The sequence below is a fragment of the Pipistrellus kuhlii genome, unplaced genomic scaffold (genome assembly GCF_014108245.1).
Source record: "Pipistrellus kuhlii isolate mPipKuh1 unplaced genomic scaffold, mPipKuh1.p scaffold_m20_p_9, whole genome shotgun sequence".
In the NCBI taxonomy this organism is placed as follows: domain Eukaryota; kingdom Metazoa; phylum Chordata; class Mammalia; order Chiroptera; family Vespertilionidae; genus Pipistrellus; species Pipistrellus kuhlii.
The window spans coordinates 13,860,138-13,888,080 of NW_023425595.1; the positions used below are offsets into that span (position 1 = coordinate 13,860,138).

The following is a 27,943-nucleotide window of genomic DNA, read 5'->3' on the forward strand; positions in this document are numbered from 1 at the left end:
ATCTGCGCCTTTACATTTAGTATAGAATTAAGACCTAGAAACACCTCTGGTCCTCAAGAGAATAAATAAAGTACAGAATAACTAAGATTTAGTTAAAGTATCCATATACATTTTTAAAAGCAAATTTGATGGGCCTAAGACAAATCCTGTTACTATCAAGCAAACTTTAAAAAACAAGTTTTAAAATTTTAAAGTATTATTACATAATTGCATGTTTTTCAAAAGATGCTTATTCCTTCCAGATCATCTTTTATATTAAAACAAAAAGGAGGAACTAATGGAAATTTGAAAAAAAAAATTTTTTGCAGATATTCTCAACTAACCTTAAAGCAGCTTAATAATAATCCTATATAATAAAGAGGTAATATGCAAATTGACCCTCATGCCCTTACATCACAAGATGTTCCCCCATGTTGTCTCAAGATGGCTGCCTCACATTGTCACAAGATTGCAGCCCATGTTGTCACAAGATGGCCATCCCCACATTGTCACAAGATGGCCAGCCGGGGTGGGGGGGAAGGGCAGTTGGGAGAAACCAGGTCTGCAGGGGAGGGCGGTTCGGGGTGATCAGGCCAGCAGGGGAGCAGTGAGGTGTCAATCATGAGGCAGGAGCAGTTAGATGTCAGGCAGAGTGGCTTAGGGGCAATGAGGCAGCCAGCAGGCAAGTGGTTAGGAGCCAGTAGGATTGTGAGAGGGATGTTCAACTGCCAGTTTAGGCTCAATCCCAAGACATCAGGTCTAAACCATCTGTTGGACATCCCCTGAGGAGTCCCAGATTGGAGAGAGTGCAGGCTGGACTGAGGGACACCCCTCTAGTGCACGAATTTCATGCACTGGACCTCTAGTAACAATAATAATAATATTAGTAAATATATATGAGAGATTAAAATATAATAAAACTGTCTAGGCTTTAATCTTCATCATTCGTTATTTATGAGACCTTGGACAACTAACCTTCCCTGAGCCACAATTTCTTCATCTAAAAAAATGGTATAATAATAATGATACCTCATAAAATTGATAGGAGGATTCAATATGATATTATTTATGGACTGCAATGCCTGGCACCCAGACAGTTCCCAATAAATATTTGACATTCTTATATTTACAACTTATAAATATACTGTAGTACATCTAATAGAAATTATTTTTCTTACTAATGGGAAATATTTATTATGAAATCAAGATAGATATAAATCATTTTGTTATTTTAATTATTTCTAAAGTAATTATTGCTTGAAACAGATGAGTAGTGTCTTTTTCACTTGCCTACTTATTTTTGTGATTGTGTTATAACCACAACTGGGTAAGAACATTTACTGAGAAGCTGGGAAACCAGGTTTTATTTCTTTCTTATCCACAGATTTGGATTATGAGTAAAACAAGGGATATTATGCACCAGAGCAAATTGCAAAGGCAGATTGTAACATCTTCCCTGGAGATTTTGAAAAATAGAGAAGATGGACATGTCTCTTGGATTGTTAAATTGCAGTCATTCTTGGAGATAGAAGCTAGTATAGATAACCTCTTGACTTCAGTTCAGTCTCTGTAATTCTATGCCTTCATGGTAAAATTGGGGTAATGGCCACAGATTACATGTTCTTAGATGAAAGGTTGGGTGTAAATAAAAATGTCACTTCTATTTTGCTCTTTGGCTATAGAGAGCAATTTACTTAAAACTGGATGATCAAGAAATTCTTCAGCTTCTTTTCCTTTTTACCATTTGTAGAGTTTAAAATAAAGAGTTGTTTCAATTTATAAAACTCAGGGAATGATTCAATGATAACTATATCCTATATAATAAAAGGCTAATATGCAAATTGTCCCCATGGGCGGGAGTTTGTTTAACTGGGAGTTAGATGTGCACTGACCACCAGGGGGAGGCATAGAACATGGTGGGCATTGGTGATGTGGCACTGGAGGCGCTGCAGACCCCAATGGGCCCTGACAAGAGAGGGACCGCAGCAGGATGGTGGAGCAGGTGAGCAGGCGGTGCCAGGCCAATGTGGGTCCGAGCAGGGGCCCCCGATGTCCAGCTAGTTACCCCAAGGATGGCGATCGGCGGTAGTGGCCCAATCCCCACAGGCCACTCCTAGGGACCCCACTCATGCATGAATTCATGCACTAGGCCTCTAGTTTGTAAATCCTTTTCTGATGATCATTTTTAAAAATGAGGTAAGGGAGATAAGGTAACAGAATGTTGGTCTTGGATGTCAATAGAACCTTTTAGAGGGGAAAAATAAGGGTAGCTAATTATTTGTTAAATAAAAATTTAAATTTTTAAAGCTTTGTTGATAATCACAGAATAATCCCCTATTTATAGATTTAATACCAAATCAATAATATGAACAAGTTGGCATACTCAGGAGAATGATAAATGATTTTCTCTTTTATGACAATACATTAGGAATATTGGAACTAATAATTTTTTTTAGATCACTAAAATTTTTAAACCGTAATTTAAATTACTTAGAAATTTTATATTATCTATATATTAGAGGCCCAGTGTACAAACTCATGCATGGGTGGGATCCCTTGGGGTGATCTGCTGGGATTGGGCCCCAGCTTGCGTCCCCAGCCTTGCAGCCCCAGAGCCCCACCTGGCACCTCACCTTGGCCTGGTGCCCCCCTTTACCTGCTCCACCATTATGCCTGCAGGGCAATTGCCATCTGTGGGGTGACTGGTAGGGTGATTGGGGGTCCCACTTGCACCTACCTTGGTCTGTTGCCGCCCACTCACCTGCTGCATCATCCCACTGCAGTCCTGCTCTTGTGAGGGCCTGTTGGGGCCAGCAGTGCCTCCACTGCCACCTTCTGCTAACATCGCATCACTGAGCCCCCCGTGTTTCTCACCATGCCCTGGTGATCAAAGCATGTCTAATTCCCCGTCAATTGAACTCCTGCATATTAGCCTTTAATTATTTATACTAATAAAAGGGTAACATGTTAATTAGATTGGGTCAACTGGCCATCTTCTGGATGTCTGACTTCCTTCTGGACAAAGCCATGGTGGTGGGGCCTGAGGCAGAGGCAGTTAGGATCTATCAGGCTGGCAGTGGAGGGCAGTTGGGGATGAGATGAGACCGGCAGGGGATTAAGGGCAATCAGGCTGGCAAGGGAGAGCAGTTGGGGGCAACCAGGCCAGCACGGGAGGGCCATTGGGGGCAGGCAGGCAGGCAGGCAGGCAGAGGCATTTAGAGATGATCAGATAGGCAGGCAGAGGCAGTTAGGGGTGATCTGGCAGGCAGACAGGCAGGCGAGTGGTTATGAGTCAGTGGTTTTATGTTAATGATTACTTATTTATTTTAGCCTTTTGTATTCAACCTGTCTCTATCAAAATAAACCTATGTTTGATTTTTTTTTTTTTTTTTTTTTTTGCAGCCCACATAAACTTAAATCTTGGTTATTTGACCCATGTTAGCCTTTGAGTTTGCCATGCTTGTTATAGGAATGACTAGTGAAAATGGAAGACAAAGTACTTTCAGTTCAGATTTGGAATATATTATGTGCTTTTAAATGAATAGGGCGAGTTTTATGTTTCGGGAGTCACTCCCAAAATACTAATGAAACCTGCCCAGATAACCGGATACTTTCTTTACACCCTCTCTGTTACTTTAATTTTTCTCACTTGTGAGTAAAACTTTCTAACGTTTGCTTGTTTAAGTCTTCCCTGATCTTGGAAAGGTGATTGTCTGACCTTTACAAGGGCTACATGGAGACATTAAAATATTAAGGAAAGAGCTTTAGCAAATTAGAGACTATGAAAAGTGAGGTTCTTGAGACCCAGGCTGATAGAAAACCTTGAATGTGGTTTATTAATTTCATATTTTAGTACCCAAACAACATAAATTACAAGGTGAACTGTGATCAGACTATATTTGTAATTTATTTTAGGACACTTAGAAAGAATTTACACTAAAGAGAGTACCTTAAAACCTAATTTAAAAAGTAATATGCTAACCTTGTCAAACAAATGGAAAATATAGAAAATAGTAAGAATAATAGAAAAACCCTCCCCAGACTTTTTCCATTTATTAAGTAGTATGTAACCACTTTTTAATACTGGCTGCATCTCCCTTCTCTTTTTTACTAGTACTTGTGTGTTTTTAAAAAAAATAGTTTTAACTCTCTTTTTATTTCATATATTAGAAATATTTTATAAATCATTAAATTTCATTTTATAATATAATTGTTAATTACCACGAGTATAGAAATGACTCTAAATGTGTATTTAATTTAGCTAGAGTTCACTGTGATAAATTATTTATAGTATTTTTTTTTCCTGTTTAGGTTTTAGATACTTGCACAGTGAGAATGAAACTAAATTCACCAGCCAGATACCTTTTTGATTTGTATGGCAGAAAAATTAAAGATATTTCAAAAGGTAAGTGGCAAAGATTTTGTAAACTAGAAGCTAATGTTAGGAAAGGCATTTATATAATTTGTTTTTACTTTATACTTTTAAAAGGAAAACATATAATAAAACAGTTTAATTATTACATGAATAATATATCTTTCTTGTACAAAGGGAAATCATGAAAGGGTATTATGATTTGGGAAATCTTTTATTTTGGCATGTTTTAGTTCACTTGAGGTACTATAATAAAAATACCATAGACTGGGTGGCTTAAACAGCAAATATTTATTTCTCACAGTTAAGGAAAATGGTACCAATATTAAGGTCCCAGTAGATTCATTGTCTGTTGAGGGGCCCATTTCCTCATTCTTCTCACTGTGTCTTTGTGTTGGATGGGGCAAAAGGGTGATTTCTGGGATCTCTTGTATAAGGACACTATTCCATTCAAGATGGCTTCAACCTCATGACCTAGTCACTTCCAAATACCATCTTATTGGGGATTAAGTTTTAATATATGAATTTGCGGTGCAGGACACAAACATTCACTCTGTACAACAGACATATGTAATAGAAGAAATTCTTTCTTATTTTTTTTTCTTTTTAGAGGTGGGGAGAGTATCATTATTAAAGTTGATTTCTTGTTTTTTGGGGGGTGGTGTCTTTTTTTTTTTCTTCTTGCATTTTTATTCCTCCCCTTCATCATTCTGGCTAACATTTTCTTTGTGATCAACTATATTTTATACTCTTAAACGTTCATTGATAAAAATAAATAATAAATAAATAATTGTGTTAAGACCCTATCTAGTTTGAATTATTTCCAACTATCCCAAAATTTTAGATTTGAGTTCATTGCTAGAATTGAAACTAACAGGAACTCTGGTTAAGATGAAAGATTTATATTTAGAAAGTTGATTTTCCCCCCTCTCCAAATGTGGTATAATAAAATTGCTAAATCTCTGACTCTGAGGCATGATACTTTATGGATGCCAGAGGCATTCGGATTCATGCCTCATGCTCCCATGTCCCAGAAGTGTGATATTATTACATTTTAATGCATGCCTTGCCCTGTGTTTTTGCATACTTATAAAAGCTTATGCCAGCTGAAATTAGCCTATGCAGCTACTAACATGTGGAAGCATAACAAATTCGCTGGACTTAAAATACTTAAAAAAGCTAATCCTGTTGGAGGAACTTCCAGTCTGTAGCACCCTAGTCACTTAACATTAGATTTTTGCATTTCTTTCTTCTTTGTTTGTTAGTATGATTTTGTGCATCAAATGATTGAGTTACCTAAACTTTTATGTTTGATGGTCTTCTGAACTTCAACTTGTAAAAGGTCAAGTGTTAGTTGAAAGTTATCTCTTAATTTAAATAAATAAATGCTAATACTCTGATTTGATGTATAACCTTTTTTATTTTTATTTTTTGCTTGTTCTGTTTTGGATCAGTAAAAGTCATTTAATAATGTGCAATGTTGCCCTAACCAGTTTGGCTCAGTGGATAGAGCATCCGCCTGCAGACTCAAGGGTCCCAGGTTTGATTCCAGTACGAGGATGTTTGATTGATGTTTCTCTCTCATCAATATTTCTAACTCTCTCTCTCCCTTTCTCTCTGTAAAAAAAAAAAACCAATAAAATATATTTCAATAATGTGTAAGATTATAGCAATTTTTATTTATAAGCATAGATTAGAAGCGTAATTGTATCAAAGACTAAAAGTAATGGATACACATTTAAAAAATCTTCTATTTGTTGCTTTATTTTTGCAAGTTTTCCTCATATACTATGAGAAATGAGCACATTTGATATGATATTACTCTACCTTATTCTATTAAGTCTAGTAAAACCTTTAACACTCCATGGAATTTTAAAATTACTAGTGCTTCTATTTAGATTTCTAAATAGAAGATTTTAACAAAGAAATTTATTTTGTTACATGTGGAAAAGTTCTTTGTCTGGGGCTTCTTTATAGAACTATTCTTTCTATAGTAGAAGACAACTACCATTGGGTAAAGATGCCATATTACTATATATGATTAACATGCTAGTATAACATTTCTCCCGGGACATAGTAAATGCGTGAAAAATGCATTCTGCAAAATGACTCTCACCAAAAAAATAGGGTTTTGGGGAAAATGGAATTGAGGAAGACCAAAACCTGTGCATCTTTAAAACCAGAATACTAACTAAAAATAATAATTATTAACTTAGAAGGTAATATAGACAGCCTTGGTTTAAACAGAGTGCTGCTTCAAGAGGATATTAAAGCTGCACAGAAGCAATAGTTGAGTGCGAGACAGGCAGATGGAAATCTACTTCAACGTTTGAGCCAGTGGGGCTTCCCTTAAGGAAGTCACAGAGGAAGTCAAGCTCCCATGGAGGCATGTAGGGCCAGGAACGCACCTTTCCATGAAGGGAACCCCAGAGCAGCATTCAAACTAAGGCCTGTTTTTTCTGCCAGAGTATAAAATTCTACTCCTACTTTCCTGTCCTTTGCCAAAGAAAAGCGCATATTCACCAACTGAATTTTCACTTAGCACTGACATCATTTCCCCATTTACCAATCATACATGAGCTATCTGGTGTTATTGCAGCACAGTGACCATGGAGAACACATGTAGCTAATGTCAGATTCAGATGGAGTTGTGTAATGACACTCTCCTTATCCCTAACATCACCCCAAGTTTTGTTCTCCTAACTTCTTTGGCTTAAATGTAAGGTATGGTGCACTTTAAGAGGCTGCTGTTCCAATAACCAAACCCTGCTCCTTGTGGATCCTTCTAGAGTGTGGTGGGCAATATGGAATTTACCTTAGAATATACTGTTAGAATAGTACAGTAATTAAATTAGCTTTAAGGTCATACTATTAAACATCAAACGCTCATTTCTTATTCCATTTTCCACACCAGTTATGCCAAGCAACAATATCCAAAATAGCTATATATTCTCTGACAAATTCTTCAGATCCTGCAATGAGATCAAATGACAGGATTAACATGTTTCAATCACAAAATTTCAATAATATGGAGATACCCTGAATTTGAGTGTTAACTCTTTCCCATTATCATTTCTTATGTGAAGAAATTAAATTCCAAGAATTAAAATTCCCAAGAAATTAAAATACAAATTTTAAAAGTCTACACAGAAGTGAATGACAAAGTCAAATAATCTTACCTTTGTAAGTTAAAATCCAATAAAAGTTCAAACTCCGTAGGTTAAAATTCAAAGAAATTAAGTTCCTGTCTACTTTTTATTCTTCCCAGTGTCAGCCAGATGGTTTCTAGATGCCTGGTTTGAGCTGGAATTTCTCCAGTTGCTACCGTCTGGTCTCCTGCTGTGGGTGTCATCCCTGGGGACCTGAGAAGTTGTGTTGGGTCTACACCAGTTTTATCACGTGCCCTTCTTCCAACTGAACCGAAAGATAATCACATCAGAACCACACCCAGCACATTCAGAACAGCAATCCTCAATTTCTAATGTGGCCAATCCTAGCAAAATGATGTTTCCAAAACCCCATGTTTGGCATGATCCTGAACCCTGGCACTACTGACAAAGACCATAGTAGAGACTAAAGGAAGGAAGGCAAAGAAGAGAAAACATTCTTTATGTCAGTCTTTTCAAGAAGCTAGTTGATTTATGCTGTTGAGCAGGGCCTGTGACCTGTGACTGGGAAGCAATCTCTCATTAAGGCATTAATTATAATACTATGTATTTATGATGCCTTGAGGGGGAAACTGACCAGGGCACCCTGTCTCCTCTCTCTAAGAGGCTGCCCGAAGTGTTGGTTAAGTGCTCTGATTTTGGAGCCAGAGTTCATATTCCAGTTATGTCACTTATTGTGTGACCTTGGACAGATTTGTTTCTCTGAGAGTCAGTGTTCTTGTCTGAAAATTAGAGATTATAGTACTTATCTTAATATAATAGGTTGTTATAAGGCCTAACTGAATCCTATGTGAAGTCCTTACAACAAGTGCCGGGTACTTGGTAAGCATTATAACATCGTTATTATTGCTGCTAATATTGTTTTTCTTCTTAAAGAGGGCACTGAGGACGCAGCATCCTTGCGACTTTGGAAATTTATATTGGTGGCCGGCTGAGTCACAAAGTCTTGTTTGAGCTACTGTTTTTTCCTTTTGAAAGGTGTCCTAAACATCCTCGTGTCCTTTCCCCTCTGAGTTCCATGTTTCCAGACCCCGTGCTGAAATGGCTGTGGGCCCTGTCTTGTGTGGCACAGCTTTACCATGTCCTCGGGGCACTATTTTCAATCCTGGGTCACAGTGGCTGCTGTAACAGCCTATGGTGAGAGAATTATTTAAGCCTAAGAAACATTACTTCACGGACTCAGCTTTCCCTTCATCTCCACATCGGTTTCAATGAGAGAATAGCTTTTGGTGAGTTTCTGAATTGCATTGGCTGTTCATATTGTTGAGTCTCCTTTTCTTAGGAGGCCAGTGAGGACCAACACTACTGCCATTTCTTCCTGAAGACATGGCTTTCCTCAGTTTTTGAATGTTTCTGGTCCCGAGTTAATGATTTTGTCCCTCTTTCCTGCAGTTTGTAGGATTTGCCTCTACTGTACTCTTGTTCCTTTTAGGGAAGTTTCCTTCTCTGACAGGCTCAGGGCTGCATTGTTTGCTGCAGTGGAGTTATTTTTTTTCCCCCTTTTACTTTCCCTTTACTTTATGATCCACACTTGTGTTTTTCTAACATCTTCCTCTAGATATTTTTCTTGCCTGGCCTCTCATAGTGAGAGATATCAAGTCGATAAGTTCCAAGTTTGTCAATAGCATTCTTTGTTCAAACCAGTCTTACCCATTTTCACCTCCCGAGTTAAATAATCATACCCAGGATGTATTTTCCCACCATCCAACATCTAATTTGATCTGGACTCTGATCTATTATTGTTCTGCCTGGATCCCTGTAATATAATTCATCCCACCATTGCCTTTTCTTAATCTTAGACCCATTCAATTTTAGATTTCACTAAATACTTTTTCTTTTTAGTACTTTATGCAAATCTCCCTACTATCCCTTCTCCAATTTGTTCATATTTTATATGCATTTTGTGTAATCATCCCACCCTCAAAAGAGATTATCTAATTGATACTGCTTATCTGTAACAATAATGCCACCTCTTGACAGTATTTGGATTCTGGCTCCTCTAGGGGATTATTATGAATTTGTTCTCCAAGATCTTATTTTTATACCTGTTAGGTTTCACTGGGCCCCTTCATTGTTTCTGATTTTGTAAGAATTAGAACATTTACTCTTTTTGTAAGGACTTTTTTAAGAGCTGTTAGAGTTGGGTATGTCTATTAGACCCTTATACCTGATCCTCAAGACCTCAATTTCTCTTTTGCATATATGTCAGGTGTGTGTGCCAAGATCCAATACTGTCTTTTTCCTAAGGCAGTCTCTCTTTCACCAGGTAAATAAGCCTGTCTTTTATTTGTTTCCAAGCATACACTGCTGTTTCTTATCATTACATTGAAGAATATTTTATTTTATTCTTTAAACATTTTATAAAATTATAGTTGACTTACAACATTATGTGAGTTTTAGTTGTAAAACAGTTATTCAGCATTTATATACCTAAGGAAGTGATCACTGCAATACATCCAGTAACCACTGTCACCATATTATTGCAATACTAGAGTCATGATGCACAAAGATTCATGCAAGAATAGACCTTCCTTCCCCTGGTTGCCAGCACTAGCTTCCTTCCAGCACCCAGGACCCGGGCCTTCTCTCTGGCTGCTGCCTTCCTCCTTTGCTCCGGCTGGAGCTTCCTTCCACCTTCGCTCCAGCCATACTTCTGCCTTTGCTCTAGCCCTGCTGCCCTCCTGTAGCTCCCTCTACCTGCCCCCTGCCCTCCCCCCCCACCTCATAACAGGCATCCCACTCCACCCCGGCCACTCTGTGCATGTGACTCAAGCATCCCAGCCACCGCCATCTTTGTCACATCAATTTGCATATTCCCTCCTGATTGGCTGTGGGCGCTGACATATTTGTTGCAAAGTGACAGTCAATTTCCATATTAGATAGGACTATTGAGTATTTTCCCTACACTGTACATTCTCCCTGTGGATTATGAATTTTATAACTGGAAGTTTGTACCTCTTATTCCCCTTCACCTTTTTCATCCATGTCCTCCCTGGCAACCATCAGTTTGTTTTCTGTATCTGTGTGTCTGTAAGATTTAAACAAAGTTTTAAATCACTTTACTTTCTTCTTGATTCCTTTAGCAAATCTTATCCCTAAATTTGTAATACTCCCATAAAAATTTTCTCGAACTTAACTGAAGAAGACAGAGTATTCTTTTTATAATAAACCTGCCAACTTTTTGTGGGTAAAGCTGAAGTGTGGGTTTCTGAAATTTAAATGCAGGCTTTGTGAAGCTAAGGTTAGCTCACCCATAGTTTCTTTTTGGCCCAGAATGCAGTTTGAAATAACACAATAAAGACTAGGATCTGAGGCAGGGACCCTAGTGCTGCCTATTGGCCTGGCATTGGCAATTTAAAGATAGAACCTCATTGCAGCACATGCAGAACTCAGCCGCCATTATACTACAAAGTCTTGGCCTGCAGATTGGGCTACAAAACAGAAAAGCAGCAAATGTTGCTCCTTCCAATGCCTAAAATGATCTAATCTCAATCTCATACTTACTCTCAGTTCACCGTGTGGTTTAAGAGTAAGCTGTAGCAGCCTTCCCAGTAAGACAAGCATGACCAGCTAGAGGTGCTAGGGGTTCCACTCTTTGGTATACTAAAGCCATCATCCATTCCTCCCTGACTGGCATTTTCTGAAGGCCAAGACTGTTGGAAAACAATTACAGCTGTATTTAGTTGCTTATGACCCATCATGCTTAAACTTCTACATAGCCCTTGTCTATTATAAAATTTCTAGTCAACCTTGCTATTTTTTCATATGACCCTTTGGCAAAAAAAGAAAAAAAAATGATAAAACTGTACATTTATCTGCCTAATCTATCGATAGTGTAAGGTACCAGATACCACCAAGGTTAAAAAGCAAACATTAAACTCACAGGTCCTTGCCTTGTTTTGCTTGTTTGGGTTATTAAGTGACATATTTCTCTGCCACTTATAAATGGAAACATTCAAAAACAAGGTCTCATAAATTTTATGGGACTTACCCAGGAGGTTTGCAGACCCTGGATGTTTTCCTAGTTTATGCAGTTTATACACCCATTTACCTGGGAAGAGGCACACAGATTTAGCAGTACTTTGCTAGAGGACAGTAGGTGTTAGCCACAATCGATTGGGACCTGCTTCCCATTGGAAAAAATAAGTTATATACCACATTTTCTGGCATATAAGACTACTTTTGAACCGAAAAAAAGCCTGCTCAGATTGGCCAGAGTCAGAGAGGTGGTCTATTAAAAAAAGAACTGGTGTTGCCTCTGAAGTGGGGGGTAGTCTTATACAGTGAATATAGGCATAAACCTATGTTTTAACTGTAAAATTAGGGGGTCGTCTTATACGCCGGAAAATACGGTACTGTTATTGGAGATCTCAAGACCCATGTAGGGAATTTTCCCAAGAGTTTCTCTCCATGCTCATTAAATATTCCTTTAATATGTAAATTACCCCATGTTGGGTCCCAGTGATTACTGTTTATTTTTCTAAGAGTTCACAAACCATTCATTTTATAATCTGTTCTAGAACTTTGCAGGGAAGATCAAACTTATGGATAAACACATTCTTTAAAATTAAGTATATTTACCTCCCTTGGGTCCCTTTCCCATATACATTTATTCCTCAAATATTGTGAAATGTAAGCATGTATGTCTCTTGCTGAAGAAAGATGCCAAGTGCTTGTGATTATTAATCAACCCTTAAGTCTCTCCAGGACGAATTGCTATATACAAAGGCAGCCAGTTAAGAGCACTTTTGTGTAGAAAAGATGCTGTTCAGAGGTCTTCAGACTCTCCTTGAGACTGTACACCCTCTGACCTTGCCTTGGTTTCGTGCTTCCTTAGACATGGAGTTCAGTGTCTTAGTGATTTCCAGGCATAAGATTTGAAGTTCACTTGTTGCTTGGGCAGAACAGAAAATGCTAAGTAATCAGTGATTTATATTTCCATTATTTGATCTGTAGAGAATGTTAAGACTTTTGTTAAGGATTGATTTTGAAAGATTTTTTTAGTGGTAGTTAGAGAATCCACTATAATTGGATCACTGTCATCTTTTATTAAATATGTGAGTGCTGAATTGTGTGATATGAACATTCAGAGTTTAATCTCATAAATGCTTTAATATCTGTTAGAAATTCCCAATTGAAGTTTTTAAAACATAGATTCTCTTTTATATTCATGAAGTTATGCCTATCACTCCTAGGTTTTGTTGGGTTACACTTGTTTCAGGATTTATGTAATTAAAAAAATCAAATTGTTGCTTTTTGTCTTTTCTCTCTGAGTTTCTCTTATTACTTTCTGGTTTTTATATCTCTTCTTTCTGAGTCTTTGAACTCTAATATCAAAAATTTTACTCTGAATCTAATGACTTCTCTCTGGCTCTAGAAGTTAATTGTAAAAATTATTAAAATAAGCATAATTGACAGTGAAAACAAATAAGCTAAGTATTACTACCTGTTAATAAACATTATTTTTTACAAAGTTTTCCACCTAAAAGAACATGATTCAGCAGAGATTTGTTTTCTTCATCCTAAGAGTTTTTAGAAGAAAGATGGAATCATAGACAACAATATGTAAAATTATAGAAAATTCTTTTGAGAAACTAACATGGAGAAATAAATGTCAAAGGGAACCCTTGATTTTAATTGCTGAAACTATTAAGACTTTCTAAGTTTATTACATTTAAAATATAAATTTTATGATATATATGTATATTTTATATCCTACATAAAATGTTTAAATTCAAGTAATCTATTTCCTTAACATTTGCATTCAAGGAGACAAAAACATTTTTGTAAACCATATTATCCATCTCCTAAGTCTCTGGGGGAGGAGAAGGGAAGAAAGAAAAGAGAAAGAAGGGGATCTAGGTATATATATTTTATTTTTTAGATTGGTATTAATTTGGACTTTACAACATAATAGTAAAAATTTGAGACATTTTACAATTAGATTGCTTTGGACTGCTACTCACTTGTACATGTGTAAGTGCTCTGTATATTTGATTTTGTTCCTGTTTTACTATATTTTCTATTACATTATTTCCTATTGGGTCAAAAGTTAATTGGTGACTCAGTTAACACACTTTGGGTTAAGATTTTCTGAATAGTAATTAAAATTATAATGCAAAAAATGTGTCATTTATTATAGCAAGCAATTATAAAAGGACATTTCTAAAGGCCTTTACTTCTAATTTTTGTTGGTTTTATTTATTAAGTTTTATGCACTGTACTTTCCAAGACTAACTCTAAGATACTTCACATTTCTTTAAATTTTCCAAAAGTCGGTAATATGTATTCAATTATTATGTATTGGTATAGACTATAGACACACAAAAACAGATTAGGTGCAGTTAATTCTGAACATTCCTTAAGCAACCTTAAGGTTATACATATACCTTTTTTTTTTTACATTATTACTACATCTTAAATATTTTAAATGTCCAAGAAATTAAGTTCACAAAATACTTGTATTTTCAAAGGCACACACACACTATTATTTTCATTGAGGGGAAAGGCAAGACTTAGACAATAGAATCCTAGCTCATTTCTACTTGTATAAATCAAGTTATTTAAATAAATGAATTGTGTATGCTGACCTGTTCCACCAATGTGCTACTGGGGGTGTATGAAAAAAAGATGTGCATGGTGGTGGAAGTAGAAAGAGGCATAAAGCGTATTGGAAAACTACCAAATGTCCCCTGCAAATGGGCCCTATTCAGAATCAGTAAGCGTATGATGAGTGAAGTGGTTTTGAATATCGCCTTTAGATTCCATGCTGTTACAAGGCCAGCCCTGAACATGGCAACTCTTATTTCCACACACAGTACCTCTTCACTCTCAATTTAACCCCAAAATCTGATGAACCCATTACTCCATACTTGATTTCATGGAACAAGGAGTAGATATAGTTACAAATGATCAATCACAAGCCGTGAACCAAAGCAGCAAGGCATTAACAATTCACACCATTTCGGTCCACTTGCTCAAGCAGAAGATGTGCCAGCATATTTAATGCACAGCTACTTCGTTCAGTCTAAGAAAAGACATGACTCAGGCTGCATTTTCAAAATAGAGGAGACTTCCTAAGACTTCATACTGCCTCAGCCCCAGTGCAACATCCACCCACACATCAGCAATTAAAATAACCAGGTGTTCTGTAAAGGTCGCAATGTCTAAATTAAATTTTACTCAGATAAGAACAATATGACCTACAAAATCCCTCTCCCCAGTGCATCTCTGTTCTGTTTGATCCTATCCTACAAATCAATGTCTCTTATGTCAATATTATAACACTGTAGACCCCACAGGCAATATGCCGTCAGTTTGGTAGGATCACTGAAAAACTAAAGCAGCTGTGAAAGATTGCTCTAAGTATAGCAATCGTGTGCTTGTCATTTTGTTCAGTGGAGGAAAAATCCAAATTTGTGTAGGCATTGGTATTTAAGAAAACCACTGCTAAGTCTTTTCTCATAAGTACCTCAGGGACAATAAGATTTGACATATAGCATAGAAACAAAGTACACAGCAGCTGTTAGTTTAGTTGTGTTTGAATGAAAACATACTGATATAAATCAAGCAACAATAGGAGACAGTATGCTCTCCATCCTTCAATCTTCCCAGCAGACCATGCTTGTGAGTGGCATCTATTGGTTGCTTTCGGACCCAGAGTTTTCCAACTATGACCTTAAGCTGGATAAGGAGCATTGAAACACACACATAGCTTGACACCTGCTCAGATTCCCTCTAGACATAGTTTCAGGATGGGAAGCACTCAAGTCTTAGTATCTTTTAAAAACTCACTTTGCTTCATTCAAAAAAGAATTTTTAGATAAACTTCTTTTAAAAATACATTCCAATGGGATTGGTGGGAAATTTCCAAATGACATCCTATTAACAATAGCTTTGTATTTTTGAGACTGAGATTTCAAACTTGCTGCCAAAGAGCATATATAAATTTCTTTGTAGATAATTGTCCTCTGGGCAGTGCTCTTTTATTTCTCTCCCATAGTCTCATGTATCTGACTGAAATGTGAAAATTATAATATTATGTAAATTATGATTCTGGATATTTAATTGGCATTAATTTTAATTTATAACTGGAAGCAGGTTATTAATGACTGACAATTTCCAATGCCTTTTGAAACTATATTAATAAAAATAATCATTTTAGCTTTCCATGGTAGATTCAAATGTACTAGATATAGTGTCTCTCTTCAAGTGAGATGTTGACAAGAGTTATTTGTTCGCTATGCGTAGAAACTGGTAGATCATTCAAGTCTGTATCTGTTTGGTAAATTCCATTAGCTTTGTGGTTCTCTTTAGAGGGATTTTTGGCTCCTTGTCAAAAATCCTTGTTCTCTTCCCATTATAAACCCAAATAAATTCAAGCATCTTATCAGTGATGAAATGGTTTTAATATAAAGTCCTCTTGAAGGTTGAACAGTTTATTTTCTTATGAATAGCATTTGAACTCATTAAGTTTGGAGTTCTTAGAGGGAGTAACCTTTATTATTTAAAATAGCTATTTTAACCTTAAATATTAATTCTATGTTATTTAAGTTTCATTGTGCGTCTTTTCCCATGGTAGCATGATTTATGACAGGGTAGGCTAAAAGACATAAAGATTTCCCAAGGACTTTTAAAATACCCACCTCTGGCTTTCTCCTGTCTAGTTAATGCTTCATTACCAAATCAAATTGTTTTCTTCTTATATTTATTTTCCTCCTAATCTTCACAATAATTTTAAATGGAAAATTAAAATAAAGCCATCATAGATACATACCTTAAATTTGCTTCAAAATTCTGATATATTTACATTTATTTATCAAATTTGATAATATTTTATTCTCCAAAAAGTTATCTAAAAGACTTTCCATAGTATATTTCTAAAGTATAATTCTAAAGTATATTTCTACAGTATATTTATCCATCCAGTAATCATTTATTGAGCATTGCTTTTATAAAACTGAAAATTATGAACACCTAAAACCACAAAGGGTTCATGAGTTACTGGAGGATGAAATTAGAAGAGGATAAGTAAAGACTAATACAAATCAATAAGGGAAAAGTAAAAGTGTAAACAAAGCTCTGGGAATCAGATGGGGTAGGAATTAATTGTGCCTAAAGTTCTTGGGACTTTTAAATATATATATTGCAATATATTGATTTCAGAGAAAAAGGGAGAGGGAGAGAGAGATAGAAACATCAATGATGAGAGTGAATCATTGATCAGCTACATCCTGCACACCCCCTACTGGAGATTGAGCCTACAACCTGGGCATGTGTCCTTGACAGAAATCGAACCTGTGACCCTTCCGTCTGCAGGCCTATGCTCTATCCACTGAGACAAACTAGCTATGGCTCTTGGGATGTTTTGCCATGGACAAAACGTTTTATATGAGCCTTGAAGGATGAGAATATATTAACAGGTAGAAAAAAAAAAGAGGAGGAAATGCAAAGGAAATAGAAAATCATGAGTGAGAAAAGTATAGGTTGATGGTTATGAAATTGACATAACTACTGCTTTTAATCAAATGATCTATTTAACTAATATGCTCAGTACTAACTCTAGCTAGTGAAGTTACTCTTTTTGGTCACATGATTTTATTTACCCAGCATTGTCAATTTCAACTCCAAACCATTTGGAACTATCAGGTTAATTTCAAAGTGCCCTATAGTGGTAACATTGCATAAATGTATAAACACAATGTATAAAAAGTGATCATCCATATAACTTTTCACCTTTCCAGTGGTAGAAATTATCTCAATGAAATGATCACATTTGACTGATCTATACATGTTAATAAATTTAATGAGTGATTCATTTCTAACCACTTATCTAATAAAAATGATAAGGATTTGCTTAATGAAAATCTTGAAATTATAGAGAAGCAAAATTCTTGTCACAGTCATGTAAATGGGAGAAAATAGGGAGAACACCCATGAAAAAGATTTCAACCATAAGGGAAATGCTATAAGTAGCTATGCACACCAATCTTGATGGAACATAGGATAATAGGAGCCAGCTAACCTTCTTGAATGAAGCATTATTTCTGAGTAGCAGTTTGAAGGAGACCTTCATGGCTTGACAGGATATACAAAATAATATCCTGGTGTTCATTTTCTGGGAAAGACATTTTTTTTTTCATTATGTATATATTGTAGGTTTTGCTAGCCCATAGAAACATCTAGGTTTACCCTCTTTCCAAGGTCGTAAAGTATTTATGACAGAGGCCCAGTACATGAAAATTCATGCCATGGGAGGGGGGCGGTCCCCCGCCCAGCCTGCCCCCTCTCACAGTCCAGGAGCTCTTAGGGGTGGGAGGCGACCAGCAATTAGGGGAAGGCGATGCCCCATCACACCTCTGCTGCTGCCACTGCTGGAAGCACAAGCCTCGGCTGGCCCTGGTTACCTGAGCCTTGGGTGGCCCTGGGCTGCTGGGCAGCCGACATTGGAGACTTGTTTGTGCCTTGGTCTAGTTCTGGGTAGCTGGGAGACTGAGGGAACTGGGGGACTCTGAAAGCAGGTGTGGAGAGCGGCTGGACCCACCTGTGTGTGGGCCCAGCCTTGCTGCATGCTTGTCGCCCTGGCAGGGCTCTGGGGACTGGGTGCCACCATCTTGTGTCTGTGGGCACCACCATATTTGAGGGTGTGGCAACAATTAGCATATTCCCTTCTTATTGACTGTGATGCCTCCATCTTTGTGAGGGCATGATGGTCAATTAGCATATTCCCTCTTTATTAGATAGGATAATGTTGCAGAATACTGAGAAAAAATTAAGCAATGCTTTGAGAGTTTGGAGTCACACTTTAATATACACCAGTTGGCTTAGAAAAAAATGAATTGAAATTCTAAGCAGAGCAACAAGCAGAATTTTTCTTTTCATTAAAACTCCAGTCCTATGTTTGCTTAGTGGTTATCTCGCTGGAAGCTTGTGTCCTTGAAAACAACACAGTTCTATCCAATTAAAAAATATATCTGGCATGGCATGAGAGTACGGGTGTATCTAGTCTCTAGCCTATAAGGTCAGACAGCTAAGTTTATCTTCCTTATTATTTAAGCAGGCTAGAAAACAAAGTTATTTTTACAAAATAAGGGACTATTTAAATAGCAGAGAATTTCAAACAGTAGTTTTACAAAATAGGGGTTAGCCTTCTCAATTATTTTTTCTAAACCCTTGCTCTTATTTCTTGCAAATCCTTATGCAATCGTCTTCTGTCTTCTTTAACAGAATTAAATTTTTTGCTTTAGAAACAGAGTAAAGGAAAATTCTATGTGAAAGAAATAAAACTATTGGTTAAGAACACTCATGAGTCTTCTTTGGTATAGAATTATATAAATATCAATTAAAATGCTTAAAAATAATTCTTACCTTAAAAACTATAGTTGGGATTGAAAAGTAAAGTTTTTAAATCAATTTTTCTATTATGTTTTATAACTATCCTGTTAGGCAAATTTTTTATTATGTTTTATAACTATCCTGTTAGGACAATGCTTTTTTTTTTTTATGGAGAGTTCTTTAAATGGTTAATACATTTTATTTTATTTATTTTTTCAGTATATTAAGATTTATACTTCCTTTCTAGTACTTAGGCATATCATTTTCTTATGTTTTCTGTACCTTCCTAGTTAGTAGAAACATTGTTTGTTCTTGGAGTGTGCTTTGTCTTCCTTTTCAAGAAGATCATCAAAGTTACTAGTTTGCAGCTTCCAAAAAGAAAGAGCCTCCTAATCCCTAGTTCAGAGGCTAACCTTTATTAGCACTCTCGTGGTTATAATGAGGACCCTGCTTCCAGCCGGGAGATTCTGGAATACTGAACAGATTATTCAACAAGTTCAGAGCAGATTCTGAAGTCCCTTATAAAACCTGCTTGTGAATACTGCTTTCTTTGCTTTACTGTTTCTGGTTTCCATAGTATTCCTAATTATATAAATCATGTGGAGCATGGGAGCTATTTCCCATCCGATATCAATTCTTACACAGCGTGCATTTGGATATAATTTGTGTGGTGTGTTTTTTTCTAAGCTGTATTCTTTTTCTTAAATTCTTATGGAGGTTTCGAACTCTGAAAAAAGCAGTTTTGTGTTAGAAAACCTATGAATTTTTTCTTTGGAATCTGACTTAAAGAATTTATAAGTTATTTTGTGACAAGCATAGATGAATAAGGCTAACAGGATAGAGAATCTGATAAATTTTCTCAGGTTTAAATTCAATATTAAATCTAGGATGTAAATTATTCAAGTTTGTACCTATTTCTTGTTTAACTTAATTAACAGCTACTCAGGTATGCCTTTCCATGCTCAAAACTGTGCTATGATCAATGACTGTACCAATTAAAAGTATATAAATTAAAATATAATAATATGCAGTAATATATGAATGTGTAGCAGTTCTGAGCACTGATATTTCTGAGGCTAGGTTTCTTTAGGAAAAATTGGAATTAAGATGGATTTATATTATACATTTTTGAAAGATTAAAGAGTTATGATCCCGAAAATAAGTTTCTCTTTTACATTTTATTTCTAAATAATATGTGTGATCTTATATATTTTTAAAAGTTTGAGGTATTTGTTTTGATAAAATTTATAGAGAAATTCAGTTGCTCTAAGAGTATAAAGTAGTTTCAATATGTGATTTTTAGGAATTTATTGTTAGGCTAGGTAAGTGAATTTCATGCTCATATCTGAAGATGTCTCAATAGTCATTGGCTCATAATTTCCTTTTAACTTTATTTATAGTAGTTTTAGAAAAATCTTTTTCCAATGTTCTGTTTAGTATTGAATATATCAGAAAGAATTTAAATCGTACCTTGGCCGAGTGTTGTAGAACTTAGTGTCATCAAATGCAGAATTTTTCTAAGAACAAAATTCAGCAGAATCCCAGTAGCAAAGGCCATTTGCATAACTCAGTTGCTCAGCAGCTCAACTGAACCTAATTGTAATTCAATTTCCAGATTGCTAGCTCAGCCTCTCTGCATAAAATATGCAACATATAACATAACCAATGGCATGGACCTGTCTTCTTTGCTGATGATCCATTCAAATTCTTTTTGAGTAAAAACATGTATCAGAATAAGGAAGCCAAGCCATATCGTTATTTTATATGTTTATGTTGCATAAACATGTATACACCAGTAAAGTTCAAGTAAAAGAAAAAAATATATGTGTATTTCTCTGGGTTCCCAAATGTGCCTAAAATATATATTTTTTTATTTCTTTATTTCTGCTTTTCTAGAGGGAAATTAAATCCTGAAAAATGTTAGCTAGCTGCCATGTTATTTGACTATTTCACACTAGAAAGACTTCATAAGCTAATCGTGTGAAAAAGTGTATAAACATGTCTGTTATGTCCTTACGGATGTTGCAATACAGACCCACAAGTAAATATCTTCTGTTTACAAAGCACATACTGGAATAGCTTCCCCAAATCTTTTGCCAGCTTCTATACCCCAAACTTAGAAAGAAAAAGCTATGGTAGACTGCTGGCTTAAGAGTCTCCCTTTAACTTTTAAACAGCCTTGCCTCCTTGTATTATGGGTTATTTAAGCAATAGCAATGAGGAGTTGAATAGGGTGGCTTATAAAGGTATGAATTAGGTTTTATGAATAATTTCCAGATGTGATGTTTTAGGGATATAGACTCCTCTACGGGAAGCTGTACACAGAAACAACATGGATCTTACCATTTTATCAGGACAATGCAAGTAGATTTCAGCAAGGTTGGTTCCAACTCATCTGTGATAAATGAGAAGATAAGGCAATCAGTGCACACCATGACACTCGGTGCAGCTAGTTAGGCACACTTCAGAACTATTCAGGTGTGCTCACACGCTTGAGTCTTGCATGGGGGTGTCTCAATATAAGTACATCCTTCATGTTGGCCACTAGTTAGGCAGGAATTGCCTCTCTAAGACTTAACCTAGGTCAGATATAAATAACAGATGTTAAGAGTTAGTTCTGCTCTTGGGGCTATGTGTTCCAGGCAGTGTATTTCTGTCTGGTCAAAAGAATTTATTTTCCCTTATTTTCTTGCATAGCTCCTCTGCTTGAGAAATGCTTGCAAAATTCCATCACACCTTTGCGGGGACCAGTTTGGGTCTCTAAGGGAGAAGGTTTCAGCCCCTCAGGAGCTAAGATATACATCCAAGGAGTCCTTTTGGCCTTGTACCAACGCTTAAAGTCTGCAAAAAAATACTGTAAACAGGTGAGTCATCCCTCTTTAAAAACTGCTTAATTCTGTGTTTTAAAATGTCCTTGATTGTATAGAAGCAATGATTGGCATTGCATCATAAAAGAACTGTGACATGTATTTTGTGAGCTCAGTGCCCGTTAGGGAGCCAAAATGCTTCTTCTGTAATATCGAAGCCAGCAATAATGGGGCTAATTGTATCTGTCTTTTGGTATGGGATGTCATATGCCTCATCTTTTCTTGCTACATACTGTGCAAAGCAAAGGCAGCTTCTTATGTGGAAATTCTATAGCCAGTTACTTTAAATAAGAAAATGAATAGCTCCTAAATCATTTGAAGGTTTAAATGTTCAGCTTTTTTTTTTTTTTTTTCTTTCCTCTTCTGGTATGCAATTAGAATTGCTGTTATAGAAGTTGGGCTAAAATATTACTAATTATATTCTGGGAAATAAAATTGTAAATTAATGTCTTGTCAAGAGTAACTTAACTCCTTTATGCTTATTTAATTTGTATGTTTCTGAAGCTAAAAGTATAGAAATAGAATTAATGTATTTGAATAAGTTTAAGGTAAATTTTCTCTAATTTCTAAATACCCATTCCATAATTGTGTGTGGGTGAAGACTTTGATATTTTTATAACTATTTATAGAGACTCCGATTGATTTCAAAGTAGAATTCAAGTCGCAAAGCAGAATGATTGATGACAATTAAAAAATAAAAATGGAGTTGCCATTTTAGAATCCTTTTTGCATTTAATCTTAAGTTAAGCATACATTTTACCACGTTAAAAAAGAGCCGGATTTTACATTTCTAACTGGGAGGTTTCAGTTTAGAACTGGGCTCATTTTCTCAGCTCACAGGCTGCTGAAAAATGAGTATTTTGAAAGCATCATGCTATTATTCTCTGTGTACAGGGGGAGGAGAGGTGGGAATAAGATCCCGTGGCAGTGTTCACACAGCACCTCCTGCTGTCTGGTGGGGGAAAGAACAACTTGTATTGATTGGAGGAAATTCTTGAACTAAAGTATCCAGAACTAGCAAGAAACAGCTTCCCGTGAGAAACTTTTATTCTCAAAATTCAACTGGTTTGCCTGGTTAATAAATTTCAACGACTCCATAAGTGAGATGAATAATTATAATGGATAAGACTATTTATTATAATAAATATGAAAAAGTAAAAATCTGATCTTAATTTTAATACTTTGTTAAGGTGATATATATAAAAACTAGTGTAAAATATATTTGATTGTATTTAGATTAAATTACTTTCATTAAGGTTTAATTAACTTTAATTATACAATATTTTAAAATGGATTTGACCAATTTAATTACAGTCACTTATTTGGTATTAAGTGGTTTGATTTCATTAATCAGTTTAAAATTATTTAATGTTAAAGAAAGCAGGAGCAAGAAAAGCACTGTTTACATCAAACTTAAAAAGAACTTAAACATTTTCTAAATTTAATTAAAATGAGAATGTTAGATATTAAAAAAACACACACACCCAAAAAAACCAACACAACAGCTCAGAAAGTACATATGGGTGCTTTTTCTCCCACTGTCCTCAATATTTAAAATTAAATAGAGATAAACATTTTATGAGATTGAGAAGATTTCTGTGTATTGTAAGAAAATGCTTTAAAACTTGCTGTTTTAAATGTAAAGGTTTCATTACTACTAAAAATTGATGAAAATATATTTATTAAAATAAATATTAAATGTAAATATGGACAAAATTAACATTTTAGCACCTCTGAAATTGTTTATATTATCAACATTATGCCAAATTTAGAAATATTTAAAACCTTAGGTTCTTTCTATTCATAAATAAACTTTTTTTCACTAAATTGTTATAACAAAGCTTTGCACTCAATAGTTTTAGTATGATATTTGTTTAAATTGTATTTTTAAATATAAAACTGGGGGGAAAGAAATAGATATCTGCATAGTATGCATTACATGCACATTTCTATTTTTTTTTTTTTTAGATATTCTCAATTGTATGTATTCTTGAACCTCTTTTCTTTTGTATTGTTATGTTATGACTTACTTTAAAATTTTGCAGTTTAGAAAAGTTACTGTAGTAGGACCATTATCAGATCATCAGTGGTGAAGTGTTAAGCCAGACCACAGTTTTGTCAGTGGACTTAGCAAATATTCCTCTCAGCATTAATGAACTTTATTTGAACTGCATTTACTTCATTTGACCTTAGGGACAGCCTTTTCTATTTAGCTTTATAGAAGATTGTGTTAAGGAATCCCTAGATAGAGAAAATGGAGATGGATGATGGTTCCGATTTCCCTTAATGAATCTAAGCTTATAAATTTTAAGGTTATATGAACACTTAATATAATTCCCATTTATTCCACTTCTGAGATCATATATGAAAACAACAATCTTGTTTTGCTAGGATTCTCTTAAAAGATAGTAGGCTTTAAATTGCTGTTTTAGAATCAGGAAATTTCTGCTAAGTAAACTCTTATACTATAGCTTTAAAAGAAAAGCCAGAAGTAGTGTATTTATGTTTATAAACTTAGCCATGTTTTAATATTTAACTTTAACTTGGCTATTATAGCATGCAACCGAATTAAGCCCATTTGTGTGGTCTTAAATATATACGGATTCGTGCATATAAAATGCAATAAATTTAGGACAGCATAAAGTCAATTACACATTTTCACATTTATTTTCTTAAAAGTGGAAACATCTTAGAAATTGCTCAGAGCTAAGCAGAATCTATGTAATTGGTAATTTTTGAAGTAGCACAAACGAGTTGATATAAAATGCAGTTAACACTTTCGGAGACAGGGCCGCTTCATCTCATTAGCATTCTTGTTATGTAGTGGTGCTGTTGGTGGGGGTGTTGAAGTAGGAATGCCATTGTGTCGAGTTCCAGTGTTTGGGGACAAACACTGCTGTGGAAGGAACGTGTGAAAAGGCCACAGTCCTGTCAGTGAATGAGGAAGGCTGTGCTTTCTGTGTGCTTCAAGCAGGGAAGCTGTCATTCATAGGCCTAACACAGCTAAACAGAGGCCAAAACACAAGCCTGCTTTACCTTTTAAAATGATATTAGTGATTTTTAAACATGATCTTCTTTATTTATGATCCTACATAGAGCTTTTAGTCGCTGTCAGTAAACAAAATATGTGTCAGTCTGTTCAGAAACATGGTACAGATGCATAACAGTCCATGGAACTGTGCCAGGAGGCTATATAAATAATGATTCGGAGTGGCTGATCTTTAGTACAAATGTGATTTGGGGGAAACATTCATTTCAGGGAATGTCTACCCTATTTTGATACTGCTTTTATTTTTATTTTTATTTTTATTTTTGCTCCTGCAACCAACAAAATTCTTAGAGACTTTTGTGTAATGAATGCATAGCACCCTTCTTTTAAAATACCAGTTTTTACAAGAGCTCATAAACATACAATTCTAATTATTTAAAGCGTTTATCGAATAGCTTAACAGTTGTTATAGATTGCATAGTAATTTCTGAAATTCACAAAAAAACAAGGAATAGCAAATTATAATATCATAACAATCACAATCTTAATTATGAAAACACCACACACATGCGCGCACACACACACACACACACACACACACACACACGAAAACCATGGTCTCTTTAGTAGCTAAGACATGAAAAAAACTTGAAGAGATTTTTAATCCTACTCCTTATTTCCAGCTCTTTGGAAAGAAATAACCAACTTTGAAATTAAATTTTAGCTTGTTTGATTACATAAACAGTAAGACACCCTCAAATATTTCTTACAATCTTAGGGCATTTTCTAAACTTTAGTGTTATATAGAAAAAAACCTGACAACTTCTATTTATATCCAGAGCGTTAGTTTTATTTTTATAATTTTAATTCAGAAGTGTGAACCTGGGTTATTTGTAATAGATCATTACTTAATGAAGTTTGTTAAATAGTATAATTTTTTGTCTACCTGATTTAAGTTTTTGTGTATATGGTACTTTTAAAAATTAATTTAAGTAGTTTTTTTAATGCCATTATGCACTATTTCTAAATTCTCCATATTTGATGCTTTGAGTTTAAAAATCTCAGACTGTAAATGAATTTCAAAATTAGGTTTCACTTTTAAAACTGTAACTGTACTATAATTTTATAATTAGCTGAAGAAATGACCATCCAACTTCAGCATATATTGATTTTGCAGTTTAAAACTGAAATTTACTTTATTATTACATGAAACTAACCTCTGCCAAAAACCTTATATTTTGTTTAAAAATTTTAAATTAGTGTTAGTTCACTTTTAACTACACTTTTAGTAAATTTGATACTTAGATATCAAAACAATAACAAAATATAATTCTATTCGCAATAGAATTACTATGCAGAATATGCTTGAATTGCATTAAGTGCTAACAGAATTTGTTTATGGCAAAATATCTTTTTTAAGGAATCTTAGTATTTTAACTTTCTATAAAAAAGTATTGAAAGTTTGTCTTTTCAGATCATCTTTTCAGTTTGTCTTGTGTCTTGATCAATCAAAATCATTTATTGGTCTTTACATTAATAGAAAGAATAACTTTCTATTTTATATCATAGATATACTTTTTTTTTCTAAGAACAAAAAGTTTTTTCCAGGTTTATTGAGATATATAGTGATGAACTATAATGATGTGTGAGTTCAAGGTGTACAATGTATGTAATGATTTGATACACATATACTGTAAAATTATTACCACAGTAGGATTAGTTAACAACTCTACCACATTTCAAAATTACTATTTTTTGTGATGAGAACATTTGAATCACTCTCTTAGCAACCTACAAGTACGTAATATAGTACTTTGCTCTGCACGCGATCCCCATCTGTATGTACATTAAAATTTGTGCTTTTTTCTTGATTTACCCTTCCTGTCTCAATACCCCAAATGTTTCAATTTTGGACTTCTTTATGTTCTTTGAAACCTTGGGACAAAATTGATAATGTATAAATATAACTTACTATTAAAAAGATTAAAGTTGTATTGCAAATGTTTCAAAATGAAAACTGCTTCTGCAGGTTCTGAGGAGTAATTTTTTAGAATATTAGGTTGTTTTGTAGATCTGTGTGGTGCATTTCCCCGTGAAACCAAGCTGCATTCTAGTTACTTGAAGTATTTTAAGAACCTTAAACTTGTGTCTTTTTCTAAGTGTCATGCTTTGAGCAGGCCTAACATCAGTTAAATGAAGTGAAAATTGCATTCTTGTCTTGATAGAGATGAAAATGGATTTCTGGTCATGAAATAGATGTAGTTGTCACTTTTTAAAAAAGGTGTCAGCAGTTTGCTTCAGCGAGTAAGGTGCCAATTCAGTATGGCAGTAAACTTGTGATCTGAGCAATCAATAAAATGCTTCAATAACTTCTGCTTCATTACACTTATAATAAGAGGCTATAGATCTATGGCACATAAAATGTTGATAAAGAGGCTATGTGGGGACCGACTGTGACAATTTTCTTGAAAGTACAGTAAGTGCAATATTGCCATCTAGAGTTTGTGCATAGGTAATTATTGCAAAGGGGGAAAAATGAGATAAAATAAGAAATGATAATAAAATACTGCTTATTTTTCATTATTTATCTATAACACATTTATCTTTATGGAGTATTTTATTTGATTTGTACTAAAATTTTTAAATTTGTACTTTTCTCTAATTTTTTTAGGATTATACTACCAAATATCATCTATGTATCTCTGGCTCAAAATTGAACTTCTTGTCATGAAAACCATTTGTTACATAAGTCATTTAGTAAAAAGATTGGACTTAAAAGTTTTCCTTTCTTACATCATAAATAAGTTATGTAACATAGGGAGCTTATTTACATTGCAGTTGAATATCTTTTAATTCAAAACATTATATTTGTTAATATTAAACAATCCCTGAAAAAATAAGAGCCAACTTCTAAAATGGTATTTTAAAATAATTACATAGGAAGATATACTTTCATAATGTGATTATAAATATTTTAGTGAGTAAATTTCATTTGGGGATTATCTAAGAATATGTTTTCATCCTTAAATAAAGGAAATTTATTAAATTTTACAATATTTTGAATGAACAAGTATTGAAAATATTTTATTTCTTTTAAAATTTTAATTTATTAATTTATTTTAGAACGATTGGAAGGGATAAGGGAAGGAGGGAGGAAGAGAGGGACAATAAGAAGGAGAAAGAGAGAGTGAGTGAAAGAGAGAGAGAGAGAGAACATATATTTGTTGTTCTACTT

The 27,943-nt window shown here is 34.8% G+C and overlaps 1 protein-coding gene across 1 annotated transcript in view; it reads left to right on the plus strand.

Annotated features, from left to right (window-relative positions):
* The window catches only part of DCDC1 (doublecortin domain containing 1), a 274,158-nt gene that overhangs the window by 30,818 nt on the left and 215,397 nt on the right, over positions 1-27,943 (plus strand). The window contains exons 6-7 of the mRNA XM_045577759.1: positions 4,291-4,384; positions 21,550-21,716. Coding sequence (XP_045433715.1) covers positions 4,291-4,384; positions 21,550-21,716 — 261 coding nt within the window. The remainder of the gene's footprint in view (positions 1-4,290; positions 4,385-21,549; positions 21,717-27,943) is intronic.